At 34.8% G+C, this 18,892-nt stretch overlaps 1 protein-coding gene across 7 annotated transcripts in view; it reads right to left on the bottom strand.

Annotated features, from left to right (window-relative positions):
* Nucleotides 1-18,892, bottom strand: part of SDCCAG8 (SHH signaling and ciliogenesis regulator SDCCAG8) — a 114,014-nt gene that overhangs the window by 90,519 nt on the left and 4,603 nt on the right. For 6 of the 7 annotated variants that reach the window (XM_040553556.1, XM_040553557.1, XM_040553558.1 and 3 more), the window contains 9 exons: nt 15,788-15,967; nt 15,581-15,663; nt 10,985-11,098; nt 10,453-10,578; nt 10,021-10,161; nt 8,590-8,654; nt 6,237-6,425; nt 4,583-4,721; nt 1,382-1,534 (listed from right to left, as the gene is read on the bottom strand). In XM_040553556.1, coding sequence (XP_040409490.1) covers nt 1,382-1,534; nt 4,583-4,721; nt 6,237-6,425; nt 8,590-8,654; nt 10,021-10,161; nt 10,453-10,578; nt 10,985-11,098; nt 15,581-15,663; nt 15,788-15,967 — 1,190 coding nt within the window. Of the gene's footprint in view, nt 1-1,381; nt 1,535-4,582; nt 4,722-6,236; nt 6,426-8,589; nt 8,655-10,020; nt 10,162-10,452; nt 10,596-10,984; nt 11,099-15,580; nt 15,664-15,787; nt 15,968-18,892 lie in introns of those variants that run through there. The other variant, XM_040553562.1, reaches the window with a different exon arrangement.

The following is an 18,892-nucleotide window of genomic DNA, read 5'->3' as shown; positions in this document are numbered from 1 at the left end:
ATATGTAGACTTAAATCATACATATAGATCAAAGCTTTCTAGAAAGTCATTCCAGATCATCCTTAATTACCAAGAATGACATCATCATATTATCACTATGTGTCACTTAATATAAATGTAAGAATTCAAAAAAAAGAAAAAGACGAACTCCAGAGCTGGGATTAGTTTCAGAAAACAACACCAGGTGTGATGAAATACAAAGTGATATGGTGACACAGAGTGAATTATTCTACTAATAAAAAGTACGATGTGCTTGTCTAATAGGCTGTATTTTAGGGTGTGTACTCTGCTCTAAAGTAAATCTAAATGGCATAAGAAGGATAATTTCCAACATAATGACTTGAACAAACAACTGCTTAATGATGGCTCACTGTCTTCAGTGCAAGTTTTTTTTCTTTTTAATTTCTGTTCTGCCAGAGTTCTGATGATCAATTACAACAGTTCACTTTTTAAAAATATCAAATACCCTTTAATCCTTATTATTGTACTTAATTCCTGTTTAACATCTGGAATTGGAATCAAAGGCTGCAACTTCCCATAGCAGCTTCAGAACCTTATTCCACCATCTCATAATACCAGAAATACAACCATCATCTCAGTTCTCTATGTTAGAAGCTTTCCAATCACGTCACAGGCAAAAACACTATTGAAGAAGCTCCTCATTCTTAAACACTTCAGTGGTTTACCTTGTTCAGCCTGAGTTCTGTTTTATAGACTATATGGCTTATTTCTAAAAGGAGGTAATAAATACAAAAAAAGCCTACAGTCAGATAAGAAAATCACTATATTGTTTCCAAACCTCCACCAGAAAACGGTTGAAGAGGCTGCAAATCAAACACACCTCAGAGGTTTACTGCTCTAAGCATGCAGTTTCCTCTGTATACACCACTGGGCAGAAAAACCTTGTGTTTTATATTCACGTTACACTAGGATCTAGAAGACTAAAACAAGGTTAGCAAGGCTCTGTTGTAATGGTTGGTCACAATATAAATGATCAGAGAGATTCTGTCTCAAAAAGTTATATAAAAGAAGATTCCAACACATTTCTGCAGGTGGGGAAATCAAGCATTAATAAAATTGCTCTGAAAAATACCATATTAGAATGGAATTATGATATTGTAACATTAATATATTATGTAAGTTCGAAGTAGCAAAAAGTCCTAACTTTGACATGTGCTTAATACTGAATCTTCAACTTACCAACCTAAATAACACTATTTGTAAGAAGCTAGAAACAAACCTTGCTTTAGAGTAGTAATATAAGTGACTTGCTGACTTTTCACATCCAAAACTGAAACAAAATTAAAGACATGCAACCAAGAAGTTTAGAGAACGCCTACACTCCTTGTAATAAACAAATAGGAAAGAAACACACTCATACCATTGCTGCCAAGTCCTCCCTTTCTTTCTTCATTTCTTCCCGCAGTGCTTCTTTTTCATCAGTCCTCTTATTTAGCTGGGCTGCTAACTCCTTTTCAAGACGATTCTTCTGGCGTTCCATCTCACTTTTCAGTTGCTCACATTGGACTAGAGCCTTAAAAAAAAAAAGTAACACAAAGCCAACAAAGTATTAAACAACAACTACTTTTTAAAGTGAAAGAAACATAACATAAATAACTGCAGAATGTATCTAATGATTTCAGAGAAACCAATTTGCTATTAGAAAGGATGTCTTTTTTTTAAACATACTTACTACAATGTTTATGCATATCCTACAGTGTCAACATTTAAAATAGGACTAACAAATTGAAAACATATGTACATGTGTATGTATATACATGCCCTACTGTAATTTGTAAGTTCTAAATTAATTTAGAAGTCAGGGCAAAGATGAAAGCATTTTTAGGGTATATTTTTCCAAATAACTAGCTGTTTTTCTACAACCACAATGATTATTTGTTTTGCATTTAAAATTCCTGAATGCACAACTCTAGAACCAGCCTCTAATACCCAACTCCTTGCAAACACTGGAAACCTGTGGTTACTGCTCAATTGCACATCTGAAGGAAAAATTAGCAAACTGTACGCATTTCTACTTGTTCTCCCCCTGAGGGAAACTACTGAGTGCAGAAGGCTAAGAAGAAGCCTAGAAGATTTAAGAAAAGCTAAAGAAATCTGATAAGACACAGGTTATATATGCGTCTCATGTGAAGTGAGTAATGTTTATTTGCTTGAACTGGATTATCAAAAGAAGAAAGGTAAGTTTGTACTTAAGTGGCACAATAGGCACTCTCTTCTAAAGAAGTTAAAAGAGAAAAAATAAACTAGATTTCATTTCACTGACAGAAGTATATCCTGAATATATCCAGTATATATACACACTGAAATAGTATATCCTGTTTGAAGGAAGCTAAAGTAACCCACTTTTAGGAATACCTTATTATCCTTTATTTTCAAACAAGTTTTTTTCAAAGTGCTTATTTTTCTTTTACTCAAAGCCAGTCTCTGGTACTCAGTTTCCCTCATGAACAGCCCAATACTCAATGAAACAAATCAAACCACTGTTTTTAAGAGGATAATCTGAGTCTCCGTTAGTTTATGTCAATTCTACAGGACCCTTCTCAGGGTTTTTCCCCCCATCAGCAAGATCTACCTTGGAAAGGCAATTCCTCTGTTGTGGCTTTGAATGCTTTTCTTCTTGTTGCTTTTAAAAATGTAACATCAGCATTAGTGAACGATTGTGTGCATAAGATTGCTGTAGTTTGGTAGACATGCAAAACACAATTCTTGCAACTCTAGAAGAAATGCGTTGAATCAAGAAATGTGTATTTTATTTGCTCTGCTGTTTTGACTACATAACGAGTATTTCAAACAATTATTTTTCTATGAAGTCTAAGTTGAAAAAATACGTCTGGATTTGCTTCAGCTATGGAAATTTAGACTTTCTAGATCTCCTCCTGGCTCTAAGCAACAGAGAAGAGACCACAAATTACAGGGACAACTGAAAGACAAAAAAAAATAGTGCTTTTTAAGTGAGAAGCACCCGAGGTCAGACAGTCTATCAACAGGATGGTAGAACTGTAACACACGGGGTTTCCAAATGCTAGCCCCCTTACTTTTCTCATGTGGGCTGTTCTAAGGGATTCTATGACACTTACAAAACAAATAAACAAACAAACAGAACTTCACCTTAAGAATGGAATAGGACTGGGAAAATAAGGGACAGTTTGTACTTAAGAGAAATAACAGTACTTTTAAAAAGCTAAATTATGTAGCAGAACTAAAAGATTCCTCTCCCTGTTCTGTCATATTACTACAATTTTTGAGCCTAGAAAAAGACCACTGTTCTGTCTTGTACACAAACAGATAGTACTTCGCATTTCTTTGCTGCAGGGAAGAGGTGGTCTATAGAGACCATATGGAGCTGCTTTCTTTTTTATGTCAGAAATAGTATAGGTACGAAGACCCATTTCATTAAAGGTTCTTTGTTTTACTAAGCCATTTCTAGCATGAGCTACCCTGAAAAAGACAGCAGGGATTTTCTTTTTGAATATTACAATGAAGACCTCCAACAGCTAATGAAAAAAAACAGGAAGATCTGCTACTCTTATTTTATTACATAGATGAAAAGTATTTGGTACACTTTTAAAGAACAGTAAGTGAATAATATTTGTATGAGACAACTTTGCCTGCCCAAAGAAAACTAGTTAGCAATTGAAAAATGTAACCCCTCAGGACAGGGTGAGACAGGTGATTATTGGAAAATGGTGGGTTCAAAAGGATTCTCTCTGCTGAGTAAAAACATGGAGCTATAATACTCAAATTTAATAAGTACATAGGATTTCTAACTCTTATATTTTCCACCACTGCTCACAGTTAAAGACCCCCCCCCCCACACACACACAGGATAGATAGTAAACACTACTGATATAATTGTTCTATTGACCAAATAAGCAATTTTGTCCACTATTAAAAACAACAGCATTTCATTAAGAAAACAAAACAAAAAACCCCACCTCTCAATTCCATAGTAATTCACTAATAACACAGTAGATGTCACTAAAAAATCAAGGAAATAATTTAGGTCAAAATTAGTTGATTATATATACAGTAGCTAGGTCTAACATAAGCACTAAATCAAAACTGGTTTTATCACTATTATTTTCACAGTACCAAAAGGTTCATGTAGGTAGCATTCACACAGGACTTATCTTCAAAGCATTACATTAGCTAATTAGTTCTTGCACTGCACTCATCTGAGGTAAAAAGAGTTGTTTGTAAATGTTTCAAGTACTCTTTCAGGAGCAGGTCATAAATGTGATATAAGAATTATCTTCCCATGTGCCATGAATGCCTCTTAAAATTCTATCTTTCAATTTTTATCCTCTAGTTGTGAAACTACATAAGAATTTAAATAATGGCCTAAGATTGCAATACAACCTACGGCATTGGATGACAACTTAAGAATCCAAATAGAAAGTTCATGTTATTGCTCAGAAGTATTCACACAATGCAATCCCTTTAAATCTACTACATCAGTGATAAAGATCTTATGTGTGTATTCCCTCATTAGCATGAAAACTAATTAACATTTGTAGTAGTCGCAAATACTCAAAAGCTCTCATCTTTTTGATGAATTTACCTTTGTTTTTTCTAGATTGGCTTCTTCTGCCATTTGCACAGCTTGTTTAACTTGCTCATAAGCATTGCATTCTCTTTGCTGCATCTCTTTCATGTTTCGTCTCACTGAAACAAGTGCATCCATCAAGTCATCTCTTTCTCTGTATATAATGATAGAGAAATTTCTTTCATATCTTCCCACAAGGGGGGAAAAAAACAGGTGTATCAAGTGTAAGATGTTAACAGATAAGAAACATATAGGTGAAAAGCAAAGCAAGACTAAAGCCACCATGGGTAAAGCGTGAAAGATGGAATATTGCTAGATACTGAGAATACTCAGCAGATATTAAAGATATCAGTTGCTTGCTGATCGGTCCTTCACTTCAGAATGATTGACCATTAGTGAAACCGTAAAGACAGCAGAGCTCAAGTCACAAACGTATTGAAGCTGAATAACACTGAAGTTGGCATTGCATAATAGGAATCTATGTTCAAAAAAAAGGAAAAGTTTCTAAAATATCAAAGTTATATGAAATTACCCTGTAATTACATGTAAAATAGGAAAGAAAGAAATATTTAGGGTCAACAAGTAATTCAGATCACTAAGATAACTAAAGAATAAGACTCCTGAATTCTACATCCCTCCACAGCTTCTTGAACTAAGAAATAACTGAGAGACTGAGATCTATGCCAAATGGAATAGCACAATCTGTAAAACTGTAATACTTAACTTCACCTGTTCATTATTTTGACATGTCTTTTCAATTAGGTGAGTATAATTGTCTCCATTTATGGAAGGTACAACTAGATTCTGACTGAAAATTGTTGCTGTTTTGTGCATGCATCTGCTGGATGGAATGGTAAAACAGTTGCGTGTGTTCATTTTAACATTTGGGCAAACTACTTAGCCCCTTTGAAAATCCCTACTGCAATATATTTCTCTTTAATAAGTCTTAGATCACAAAGATGTAGATTTCAGATTTTCTTGACACTGAAATAATGGTGTAAGAGGGAGAAAAAAGGTTAGCTCAAATCTTTTGTTTCAAATCACCCTATAACACAAGGTGAAAAAAATGTACTAGTTAATAGTTTGTTCAGATTTTCCACAGGTTCTGTGACAAATAAATTACCATACCTTATACATTTTATCACTGTATCACTGTTTATTTAATCATTTAAATAAAAGCTACAATTTAAAAATGGCTGCTGCAGATAATCTATTTCTTATTCAAAGGAAATTTACCCAAATTAGTTAGCAATGCATCCTATTCCAAACCCCAGACCTATTAAACAAATCCAAAGAAAAAAGGAATTACAATGCTAATGTATTCTAGATGTCCCTGGTAATAAAAGTGCAATATAGTGGAATAAGAAAAATTTCCAAATATAGAAAGATAAACAAAGACTATTAACAGTATGATACCTTGGGGTTTCCCCCAACATAATTACATGACTAACGTTATTTTGCAGTCGAAATAAGCAGAAAAACTACATGGATTTCAGAGTAGTTGTGAGCTACAGTCATATTCTGCCATCAATTTTAGCATTACAATTTGAACTTGGGACTCCATTGTCCTATAAGTGCACATCTTTATGAATGCAACCAAACACATTATGACTTCTATGGTTTAATGTAACTGTGCTTTCAGTGAGAAACTAAATACCTCCAAACTTACTTTGTTACCCTCTCGATGATCTGCACATGAACATTAGAATGAGTCTGTGCAAGAACTGCCTCATGCTGTGCACACTTCAAACACAGACCACCAACCCGACTAGGATGTGTGGCTGAAACAAGGGACTTCTGGTGTTTTAGCCTTCCTTCCAAATCTTCGCATGTCTTCTGAGATTCTGAAAGGTCTTTCCTAGAAAGAAACAAACAAGAAATATTTCAGCAATAGTCAAATACTTCTACAAGCTATATTTATATGCAACATATACTTATAGATGCAAGAGAAGAGGAACTCTAAGAGTACCTGTAATACATATTTTTACACATCAGCAGCGTAAGGAAAACTTTAAGAAATAATAGTTGAACAACCCAAACAGAATTATTAATATATATGAAACAAAATTATATTAATTTGTTCTTTCTGCAGTGCCAGAAAACAGTGGAGTTATATAGAAAAAAGATTAGATGAAAATTGTAGACTGACCTATTGGTCTGAACAGAGAAAAGGATTCATTTGCAATAAAAACTGTGTAAATAAGTTTACATATCAGCTGTGTGAATATTTCAGTATCCTAAGAAAATCTTTTTTTTTTTTCTGTTCTTCTTGCTTATAGTATCATTAAGTCCACATTTCTCCTCTAATCTCAAATTAACTGGAAAGTGATAATATAAAAGTCCCATATGTTCCCTAAGCAAAATCCAGATTTATTCAGCACACTCACTCTAATCACCACACACAAACTTGAGGTTAACCACATCTCCAGAAAAACAGGGGTAAGGTTTTTTTTTTTTAAAAAAAAAAACTTCTCTCCAAAATTTTAACCAGGTGTTCTGAAAAAACTTTCTCTAGAATTTCCAAGCATCTGTAAGGCCAAGTAGAGCATGAGCAGTAGGAATGCTGACATCAGGAAGTTCCAGACAAATGCACACTGTGCACATATAGATCAATTTGACAAATTGTGCAATGAATCCAAAACTTTTGGTTTGTTATGCAGGCCATCTGGGCAGCATACATGTAGCACGTCTGACACATTCTGGTTGCATTGGATTTACTGAGTATGCATGTTTAGTTCCATCTGGGAAATCTGCGTACTTTGCCCAATTTTAGTAGTCAGTGTATTAAACAGAATCACTATAACCTGAACAGAATTTGCTCTGCATATATTTTTAGATGGCCATGGTACAACAGATCTATTGTTGGGAAGCCTAGGGCAGAAACTGGTGAGTACTATGTAAATTCATGCTAAAAGTTAAAAACAAGGATAGGCCCACTGAAACGAGTACAGTTTTGCACTTAAAAAATAAAATCAGCAAATCTCAAATGTTTTCCAGAGCTTACACTTACAATGATCATGCCCCTCAGGGGAAAGCAAGAAGTTCAGTAAAGTACTCACAAAAGTTTTGAGACCATCTGAACCTTCAATCTTTTTCTGAGTATATTTAACACTTCAAGCCAAGTGAACAGGAGATTACACAGCTGAGATTTAAGATTCTCCTTTACACTCACTAGCACGATTGACTTTGCACATTTATGAGTGCATCACTTCAGAAGGCATTATTTAAACCATTAATGCCTTTTACACTTGCACAGACACAAACGCACAATTATGTAAATTTCAGATACATGAAATCTCAATTTATTCAGGGAATAAAACAAACAGATTCAGCAGCAACATCATGAATGCAAGTATACAGGGGAAAGTTTATTTCAGAACACCAAATCTTAAAGTGAATGCATCTGTGTCTGGTTTTCCATGGTCTGCTTACTATAATCACACCATTGTTATTTTGAAGAATACATTTCTTATTTTCATTATGTTTTTATTTTTAAGGATATGCAGGTTGCATGACTGGAAACACAGAATGCATGCTTTAAAACTATGTTCTCCTCCTCCAAATTCATTATCTGGCTTAAACGAATTCAATGCTTAAGATTTCTAAAAGTTGCGATACCAAACACTAGCAGAAGAGAACTAATTATGAAAGAGCTCACAAAAGTTAAAACTAACTTTTCTTTTTTGATTGGATTATCTGAACAGACATGGAGTTTCCATATGCAAAATGGGTAAAAAGAATAAAGATTTCATATAAAGCTCGAAGGCTCGGTAATGTCTATAAATACAACAAGTCAACTTAATTTATAAAATTTATATTGTCATATAATAGCAATGCATTCAATTACATTACATTTGTATTTGAGAAAGCTTCATGTAAAACCAGCTTCCAGGGAAACTACTAGAAAACATGACATAGTCACTACCCATTCTGTTACTTGAATTTGAATCAAAAATGGTTCAGGTTGTCATGAGTTGATAATATTTCTTCAACAATAATTTTAAGAAAAAAAATCACTTTACCTTAGAGACTTTACTTGAGCATCAAGGATATTGACTTTTTCTTGATAAAGAAGTTTCAGTTTCTCCTTTAGAAAAGATGGGAGAAAAAAAAGCTGTCTTTTGGTTTCTTCATTGTACTGTCTTAAAGAAATCTAGACATCAGCCACATTCACTCTTTTCCCCTGAAGACATAAATCTGTTGAAATACTAGATGCAGAGAAGTCTAAGTATCTCATATTATTGTGAAAGTTTATGAAATGAATAGCCCCCCCCCCCTTTTTTTTTTTTTTTATTTCTGCACAACGTGCCAGATCCTCATATGGTATAAACCACTACAGTTCCACCTGTTTCAGTTATTTACAATAATTTACATAAATCTCTTCAATCTTGATCTTACTCTCCCCTAAGTCAGCAGAAATAATAGATTCTTCAAGTAGAACAGCTATTTATTTATAATACAGTAAGTAACTCTTATTACCTGGAAATCCTATTATGACAAACTAGATAAATAAATTAACCACATCAATGGTGAATACAACGGTGATAACGAGCCAAAGAAACACCGGAGATTCAGCTCACCGTGATGCTTAGAAAGAAGTCGCAATCAATATGATACTCCCACTTTAACATGACAGAGGAAGAAGTGCAATTATTGTAAAAACTAGCTTTCAAATAGGTGTTATGGATCACTGAAGATGTTTTCAGCTATAGATGAGGCATAAACTATGAAAAATATAGTTTTCTATGAGAACTTAATAAATACCAATAATTATCTCGGAGAATTAAAGTGCCCTTTCAATTCCACAGCACACACATGCACATGGATAAAATATACCAAAACTTTAAATTAATCCTGTTCTTATCTCAAAAGATGGCAATGTTACCCAATTAATTTAGATCAAAGAAATTTAGAATATCATCCCAAGCTGAGGAAATAAGATAGGCACTACAACTCTGAATCACAAAGTCTCCTAATTATCTCTAAAAGCACAAAAAGTGTAATTCGACTCAGGGAAGACAGACAAGATAAAGCCACTTTTGTACTTTACTGACCCTGCACTGCTCCTGTAGTAGTAAGGCTCATTGCAAAAGAGCTTGCCTAAAGGCTTGCCTGAATTACAGCAGCTAGTTCCCACCTGCTTGTGGGTTGTGTTACTGCCAAGAATCTCCAAAGTATAGTATATGCCACTACTGACATGACATTCTTAAACAGAGACTTATCTCTGGAAATCAACATCTGCAGCTACAATCTGCCATCTGTATCTAACTGGATAACAATATTAATTAGGGAATAATGAGGAAATGAGGTTTAAGAGAATAAAATCTGACCTCCAATTAAGATTCAGTCAACTAAAACTCCTTCCGTAAGTCTGTTACAAAATTCATTTTCAGAACTGCAGCAATAACAAAGTACTGAAAGTTTTTCCAAAGGTAAAGAATGCTAATACCAACCAGTTCTATATGCCATTTTTCCATTTCTCCAACAGATGCTGTAACCAAAGCTGGATTTTTATTATCTGCTGCTGGTGAGGTGACTGACTGATGCAGAGTATAGTCATTACCACCTACAGGCCAGGAGTTCTGAGTATTTGCCTAAAATAAAAATATTAATGCTTCAGTTGTACTCATGTAGGCTGTATTTTTAAACAAATACCAATTATATAAGTATTTAATCTTAATGATTTTCATCACAGTAGACTTTAAGAACCAATAAACAAGTTAATTAGGTAGCAACCTGTGAAGTTATATACAGAAATCCATGTTTTCAAGCTGTCATTAAGTTTTGACTAAAATTCAGTTTGAGGATGACCATTTATATAGCCTTCATTAATAGGAATTAGGTCTCTGAACCTTGATTAAAATAACAGAAAAATAAAACCTTACTGAGGCATCTAGAAGAGTTTGTTCTCTCAAAGTATGTTCTGCAGCCAGAAATTTCAGTTTCTGATGGAGGTCCTCATTTTCAAGCACAACTACTCGAACTTGATCTCTCATCCCAGACAATTCCTCCTATATGATAACAGGAACTGCATGTAAAAGGCTCCTTGAGACAATTAAATACATCTTGAGACCAAAAGTCTAGATTAACACTTTCAACTATTTTAACCCTTTCAAACAAAATGAGAATGTTCAAAAAGAGTCGTTACATGGATATTTAAGGTACAGAAATACTTCTTAAAAATATGCTTATTTCCATTTCTAAGATAAAGTAAAAATGTCTTTGAAGGTCTTTAGACTCTAAATAGACACCAAGATACATGGTAAGGCTCAGTGTTGACTGAATTGTGGCTTGCTCATTTTTGGTCATTATAACATTCAACCTCAAGGCTAAGTTTAAGAAGCTGTTTTTAAGGCAATTCTTCGTATTTTGGGTACCAGGGTTTCGTATTCAGGTGAAATACGTTGTGTAAAATACCTTGCAAAACTTCACTTCCGCTTCTAAATGGTTAATGTACTGAGACTGATCATTAATTATAGGAACAAGATCAGAAAGGTCTGGTAAATCTTCAGCTGCAGCTTCTGGGGGGTTCTGTAGGAAGGAAAGAATAGTACGTGTTATTTTCTGATTTTCCACTTACTGCAATAAGATGTTACTTGCACACAGAATATTATTTATGCCTACAAAAAAAAAAGCAAGACACCAAGTACTAGATCATGAGGAAGGGAGAAACAAGAAAAACTTCAAATCTTCAGTACAAAAAAGTAAATATGTCACTTCTGTCAAAATGTGTTACTGCTTGATTAAGCACATCTATAAAACAGGAAAAAATTATACCCATCAACCAATGTCCAAATGAAATTCACACCGCTATTTATTATTCATTTTAGAAGAGTGTTCGGGAATATTTTCTTCTGTTAAATTAACATTAAAAATCCCTTGAATTTTAATTGGTATGCATCAAAGGATACACCTCTAAGTGTTCATTAATAATTGCTGCAGAAACACAACTATGCCATTTTAATAGCTCCACAGAACCACACAAAAATGTGTAATAGACACTACATTTAACAAAGAACCTGACATTTTAAAAGACTCTACGACTTCACAGCATTTACTCCTAAGAATACAGTACAAATTAAATAAGAATGTAAATAAATCTACTATTAAAATATCCTTCAAATCATAGCTGAAATGTCTTCCTGAAAACTACAGCCTCTTTGATCCTACTAGCAAGATGCAGTCTTTGTCACTCTGAAAAAAAGAGTGAATTTAAAGTAGATATTACACAGCTATTTTGCATATTATTGAGATCTAATGAAATATGACATACTTTAATAATTTTAATAGAGTAACAATATTAACCATAAATATGATAGTCTGCAATGAAACTGCCTCTAAATAGTCACAAAAATATTTAATGGAGTCTCAAATGACAAATTCAGCAATCCACTGCTTTCAGAGTCTCACTCATACTCTTTACATATTTCAGTATTGCTGTACTACCTTAGTTTGATATTCTGCTATTGAACTATATTAACTATTCTCATTCCTGAAGGTAATAAGAATGTCTATCAATGCAAGTCACCTTTTTTTTTTTTTTTTTTATAAACTAAACAATTAGAACTGAGGCAGTCAAATTGGAACATGTTTCTAAATAGAACATATATCCTCTTGTAAAAAAAAAAATCTGCACTTTTCAGTAATTTACTGAACTGATAAACATAACTAATAAACATAAATAGGGTAAGTTTCCCTTCTTTGTATTGTTTTCTGGAAAGGATACAAGGTCTGCTAATTAGGTCCTCTTGGAGGAAGAACAGATACATTTCTAGTATTAGTTTGCTATTCTGGAGGAAACAGACTCCTTGTGCTGATCTCTAGCTACTTTTGAAACTGTTACAATTCTACCTTCAGCAATCTTAGGTCAAAATCAAACCTTTTTGTGCAAAAAATATCAATTATACGCTTTTCAAATACACCTGAAGTCTTAAAGATTCTAGAACTCGTTTTCAGGAACTAATTAATTGAACAGCTGGACTGTTAAGTCTCCTGGACCTCCTAAAATATTCAGAAACCTACATCTTTGTTTTTAAAGAAATAGAAACAGTCACCATTTAAAATAAATAAAGCTATTAATGGCTAGCTATCGCATCTTCTAGTTACCTTATCTGGAAGTTGTGCATCTGACAAGAATTGATAGAAAATGTTATGTTTTCCAAGATGAGGTATTAAGACTCCCTGCCCAGCTTTAAAGAAAGATAAAATCCACTAATTGGGTAAAACCAAACCAAAAATAACCAAACAACAACAACAACCACCACACACACACACACACACACACAAGAAATAACCATGCTATGATGGCGATGAATATCTAAACCTTACATGAGAATGAATAACCATGTCCGTAAAGGCAACAGAAATTTCTGGCAGGAAAAGCCTTCCCATCAAATGATACCCAATATAAATTCTGCCATAGGAAAGCGGGATTCTTGAGAAATCTAGAGCTAGAATTGAGGAGACAAATGCATGGTTTTCCAGAACCATCTAAAAAAACATTTATAGAATAAACTCTGAATCTGTAATCTATTTCACCTTGGCTTAATGCGTGTAAACGTTCTGTTCTGTATACTCAGAATTCACAGTGCTTTAGAGGCTATTCATCTAAACTAGTTTATATAGTTTAAAAAAAAAAACAAAACATTTGCTGGGGAAGGGAGAGAAGAGAGAGAATATATGTGTGTATGTATGTATATCCATATATTCTAAACAGAACATATTACGGTTCCAAGAATATTTGGAATTCATTGCTCTGCTCCTCCAGCTCCCATTGACCCCCCAACTCTTCTCTGAAAGTTTAAGACACTGCAGTTGAGAATTCATACTGCCTCACTGAAAAGTTTACACAACAGCATTGTTTGAAAGCAGGAAAAATTCCTTTTCTACTCAAACTATTTTTCACTGAAGAACAGTACTCATGTTTAACCTGAGACATACTTGTGTAAGGTATGCAGGAGTGCTAAAGAACAGTTTCACTAAAAGGAAAAGAATATGTAATATGTTCTCCTGACTGGGAAAGAATAGGGGACTAGTTAACCCATAGTCCTGTCACAGTGGTATTTCTTTATTTATAAGCCTCTACCTGCCATTTGATGGGATGAATGCTTGTTAGATAATTTGTGATTCATTTCTTTAACTACACAATTGTTATCACTTAATTTGGGAATTTTAATAAATATTCTGATCACAGCCCCAAAATAATACGTGTTATAGAACAGAAGAACCGAGGTCAGGGGAGACATAAAGTACGCCAACTATAAAAATCAGTATGAATTACCAAACATTTATGCCTGAGTCTCAGAAATGCTGTTCACATTTGCATTCTCAACATTGAAAAGTTTACCATATGAACACAAGGGTTTATAAAATATAGATGCTTGGCAGCTTTAGGGGTTAGTGTTCTACACAGTGACAAATAGTTTTGCCAACATCCCGAATAAGTTGGCCCACCTTGTAGTTTTACAGAATGCCTCAAATTCCAAACTTCCAAACCCCAGGAATTGGACACTCCATGCTGTCACTCTTGAACCTGCTGCCCTGTAAACTGGCAAGAGATGATGGGAAGCAGTTGCAAAAATTCAAGCTACAAGGACAGCATCAGGAACTTGGGCTGGTGAGTGCTAAAGGAAAATCTCTGCCTGATCATCTGGGTGTGGTCTAAAAAAAGTACTTATTTGATGCGTCCTGCAATTTTAATCAGCAGGTGCTCTATCCATACAAAAAATACCATATTTTCTGTTTACTCCTCCAACCTTTAATAGAATCATAGGATATCCCGAGTTGGAAGGAACCCACAGGAATCATTGAGTCTAACTCCTGGATATACCCCCTGAAATACACCACGATCACACTTGTTTCTTTGGAAAAACATCTTGTTTTCTCAATTTTTCCACTTGGCTAAAATTTCCTTAAGTAGAAAACTTGGACAAAGATGAATTAAAAAATATTTTTAAAACAAACAAACGAACAAACAACAAAACACACTTTCCCCCTCCGCACACGGGTTAACCACAAATTGATACTGATTCATGTAACCTCAAGATCAAACAATGATGCACCATACCCTTGAGATACAAAACTCTAATTCTATCCTGGCACTACTATGAGACACAAGTGCCTGTCAGGACAATCAGACTGAACTTGTGGATTTTGGAACTCTAAGAGAAGTTGAACTTTCAATAAAATTTCTCAATATCAGAACAGTGGAGCTGAGACTTACTACACAGGCTCAAAGCAACAGAAGAGGAACATGTCTTTCCAATTTTCCTACTGTTAACTCAACTTTGACAGGGAAGAGTTGCTTGCATGGTTTAGTACAAACCTACCCAGGCAATAGAAGCCATTGTAAGATTAAACTGAAACAATGTCTTTAATTTTTTTTTTCCTGCTGGTTACAGAAAAACTGCTATATACCAGTAACTGACCTGTACACTGCATGTATTTTGGTGCAGTTCTGCTGCAGGAAGGATACATTTGACAAGCCTAGATAAGGGCATCCCTTCCGTTTAGTTTACTGACTTTGGCAGAGACCACTGCATTTTGGTGCAGAGCTACAAATCCTGTTGTTACACGGACATCTCTAATCCTCTAAAGAAAAAGCATGGTTATAGCACAAGAAAGCCTTTCTGAGCCTGCTGAGTATAGTCATAAAGGAAAATAGAGACTGCTTTTACAGAAATTTGACCATGCAGTCAATCCCAACTGTTTCAAAAACAAAAAGGATGAATTTTAGTGGAGAGAAGATGATGAGAAAGCTGAAAGTAATACGAACTGTCACCTACACATCATGGTCAACAAAAAAAGAAATCTCTAAATCCTGTATCAAGGATTTCTTTTTCTTCTGCCATGGTCATAAGCAAACCAAGTTCTGACCACATCCTAGCAAAACTTTACATTTTGGAATATAAGAATGATTCATGGCCTTTTATTCATCCTGGATATTAGGAAATTATTGATCTCAGCATGCATGCTGTTCATTCAAATAACACAAAGAAACAAGAAGAAACATACACAGAACAGCATCTTCCTCCGTGATGGAGAGACTTCACTTTCCATTCTTTCTTGATGTTGCAACAAAATTTTAAGTTGATTAGCTAGGAAGAGATAAAAAAAAAAACATTTATTGTAAGCAAGAACACCGATTTGGGGGGGGGGGAACGACTAATTTAATATTGCTTCTAACAATTTTTAAGCTGTTCGCCTTCTGAGTAATCTTACCTGCATGACTGTGCTGTAGATCCTGCCAGGCTGAATTCTCACTATCATCATTGCCACGGTCCACATCATCATTGCCCTTGTCCACAGAGGACTCATCAAATCCAACTTCCTCCTTACCCTCTGCAAACTGTCTTTCCTCCAAGGCATATTTCAGTTGATGGATACTTTCATTAGCACGCTCTACAGTAAAAAAAAAACATAAATGAAAGTATTTACCGATTGACAATTTGTTTGCAAAAAAATGCAAAGACTAAATGCATTCAGCATCTGTCTAGCTTGACTCCTTCATCCGAGGCCAGATGCTGGAAGCAATTGTCTAATGCAAACACCAAAACTATTATATGTCAACAACTTGCGGGAGAAACATTTACCACATTTTTAAAGAACAAGCCATAAACAGCATATTAGCCTGTCAATGCATTATGCCTCTGCAGCAGCACAAGTACCTGCTATTAGAAATTGCCAGCAGAAAGAAAGCTTCAACTACTAATTTGACCCAAACACATTTCCTAGCATATATGGCTCCATTACTTTTCAATGAATATAAAGCTGATGCTGTATTTCATATAACGTGCAGGATCAGGCTCTAAGGACAGCATTTGTGAATTCTAATGGTGACACCTCACATGACAAAGCAATGACTAGTACAACTGAAAAATATCTGAGTAACTGAAAAAAACTCAGCAACAGGAAACAGTGATTAAATAAAGATAGATGACTTCTAAACAAGCGTAAAAAAATAACACATCATGGCAGAAAAACAAAACCAAAAAACTATTTCCAGATAAAACAAAATACTTTATGAACCCTTCCAAGAACTAACTGACTTAGGGGTGATAAAGCAACATTCTTTTCTCATTTTCAATATATTTTTCTTTTATTTATTTTCCCTTTTTCTTTCAGCTGATTTCATAAAAATAGCAGGCTTTCTAACCATAAACGCCGTATCACTCCACTATAGCTGAACATATCTGATATGCCAGAAAAGAAACTGGACAGATTTGCAGTTGAAGGGGTGACGACTGGATTGGGAATCAGAAAATATGGGATTGGTTTTAGACAGCGACACTTCTGTTTCACACTGTAGGGCCTCAATCAGTTAATTCACTTACTGCATTCTTTCTTTCAACCACCTATGTATAAATGGAGATGAGTAATTTCTCTTCCCTTTAAGCCATGTATATATACTAACTAGAAAAGACAGGAAAGTAACCTAGCATAGTATGGCTTTCTGCAATACTCAGAGCAGAACCTCTAGGTATTATTTACTGGTAAAGCTCTTCGGTTTTCAGTATTTAAAGGACCTCAGATCCCTGTGAAAAATTGCAAGCTAGCAACAAAACCTGATGCATCTCTTTTCTTTAATGTATTGGGCTCAATCCATCTGCTCCATAAAAAGTTGCCAACTATCATGTATAAATCACAGGCAGTACTTACCATAAGGGACAAGCAAATAACTTACCTAATGCCACAGCTAGCCAAACACCTTAGAGAAAGAAAACCACTGCTAATTATCTCAGTGACAGAAGCAACCAGCAAAACTGGTTCAAGACCACATCGCTCTAGGTACAAAGAAACTCCGACCCCTTCACCTAAAATGTAACCACTTCAGGTGCAACCTTGCAACCCTTAGTGCAACCATCAGCGCAACCTTGGACTAGATTAAGCTCAGTTAAGCGTAATGTTTTAGACAAAACCAATAGGGCCCCGACGGAAACATTAATTAACGTTCAAAGAGCATACGCTATACATTCTACATGCTGAATAACAATACTTCCATGTCCTGAAAGAAGCATTGATATCTCTTGTTATTTTCTCTACTCATTTTAACTACAAAATCTAAGTATTACATCCTGAAGATATATTACAGGTATCCTTTTTTCCAGTGAAGAATCTTTATATAAATATAAAGGGTAGAAAGTTATTTTTTTTTGTAGGGTAACACCACTACTGCTGCAGAACAACTTAAAAAAAATAATAAAAAATTAAAGACACTACAGTTCCATTCAGCTTATCCAAAAAAATTAAGATAAAGGCTAGAGTCAAAATACTGGAGCAAAATACAACAGGGAAGAGGTTGTTGTATTTCCAAGTAAGTAGTAATCAGCTTTGGGGAAAAAAAAGAAAAAAAAAGATTGTGAGAACAATTTGCTACTGAGGGGAAAGCAGAAAAAAAAAAGAGAAGGCATTGAACCGTGTCTGCATTGCCTAAACAAAAGATGTTTTTTCAGACATTGCCCAAGACTGTCTATGAAGAGCACTCCTTTAAATGAAAGCACCAAAGCTACCTCATTCATGAACTCAGAAATGCCATAGAAAATACTCTTGATAGCTAATGGAGAGCTTAGCAAAGGAACCAACCATCCAAAATAACAGAACTGCCTGCAAGACAAGGAAAATAACTCCAACTGATAGAAGTGTTGAGCAACATAAATTGGAGAAAAACTGCAACTCCATAAAAAAAGTTGCTTTATCTCTATCATCTACAGGCAAAGCTCTAGTTCTAATAACGTTACAGGAGGAAGTTACTGGCTATAAATTCAACATGTCACTTGTTAATATTCCACAGTTCCCAATCAGAAAACAGCCCTAGAAAGTAGGAGGAGACAGAATTACAGTGATTACAGCTAAAATAATATAAAGAGAATTTACGTGGAGCATTAACCAACGAGACAGGAAATTAGACCAGTTGGTGAAAACACAAAGATATTTAAAGAAAGTTTTACTGTCCAAAGTACATTAACATTGATTGTTTCTATTGACACTTAGAAATCTAAGAATAGTACATCATATAGTCTCCTTCCCTGCAGATATTCAAGGCCCGTCTGGACGCCTACCTGCGCAACCTGCTCTAGGGAACCTGCTTTGGCAGGGGGGTTGGACCTGATGCTCTCTGGAGGTCCCTTCCAACCCCAACAATTCTTTGATTCTGCGATATACTTCTGGGATAGTATTTCAGCCAAATAACTGCTTAAGAATATTAAAGAAAAACATTTGGTTTACATGGAAGAAATTTAATTCCTGAATACCTACTCATTATTGGAAATTTGAGGTATGCGAGTTTTCAAGGTTATTTTGTTGTGTTTTTCAATGAGGCAGAAAATC

This window comes from Cygnus olor, chromosome 3, assembly GCF_009769625.2.
Source record: "Cygnus olor isolate bCygOlo1 chromosome 3, bCygOlo1.pri.v2, whole genome shotgun sequence".
Classification (NCBI taxonomy): domain Eukaryota; kingdom Metazoa; phylum Chordata; class Aves; order Anseriformes; family Anatidae; genus Cygnus; species Cygnus olor.
The sequence above is the reverse complement of the archived record's forward strand: the minus strand, read 5'-3'. Positions and strand labels throughout refer to the sequence as shown.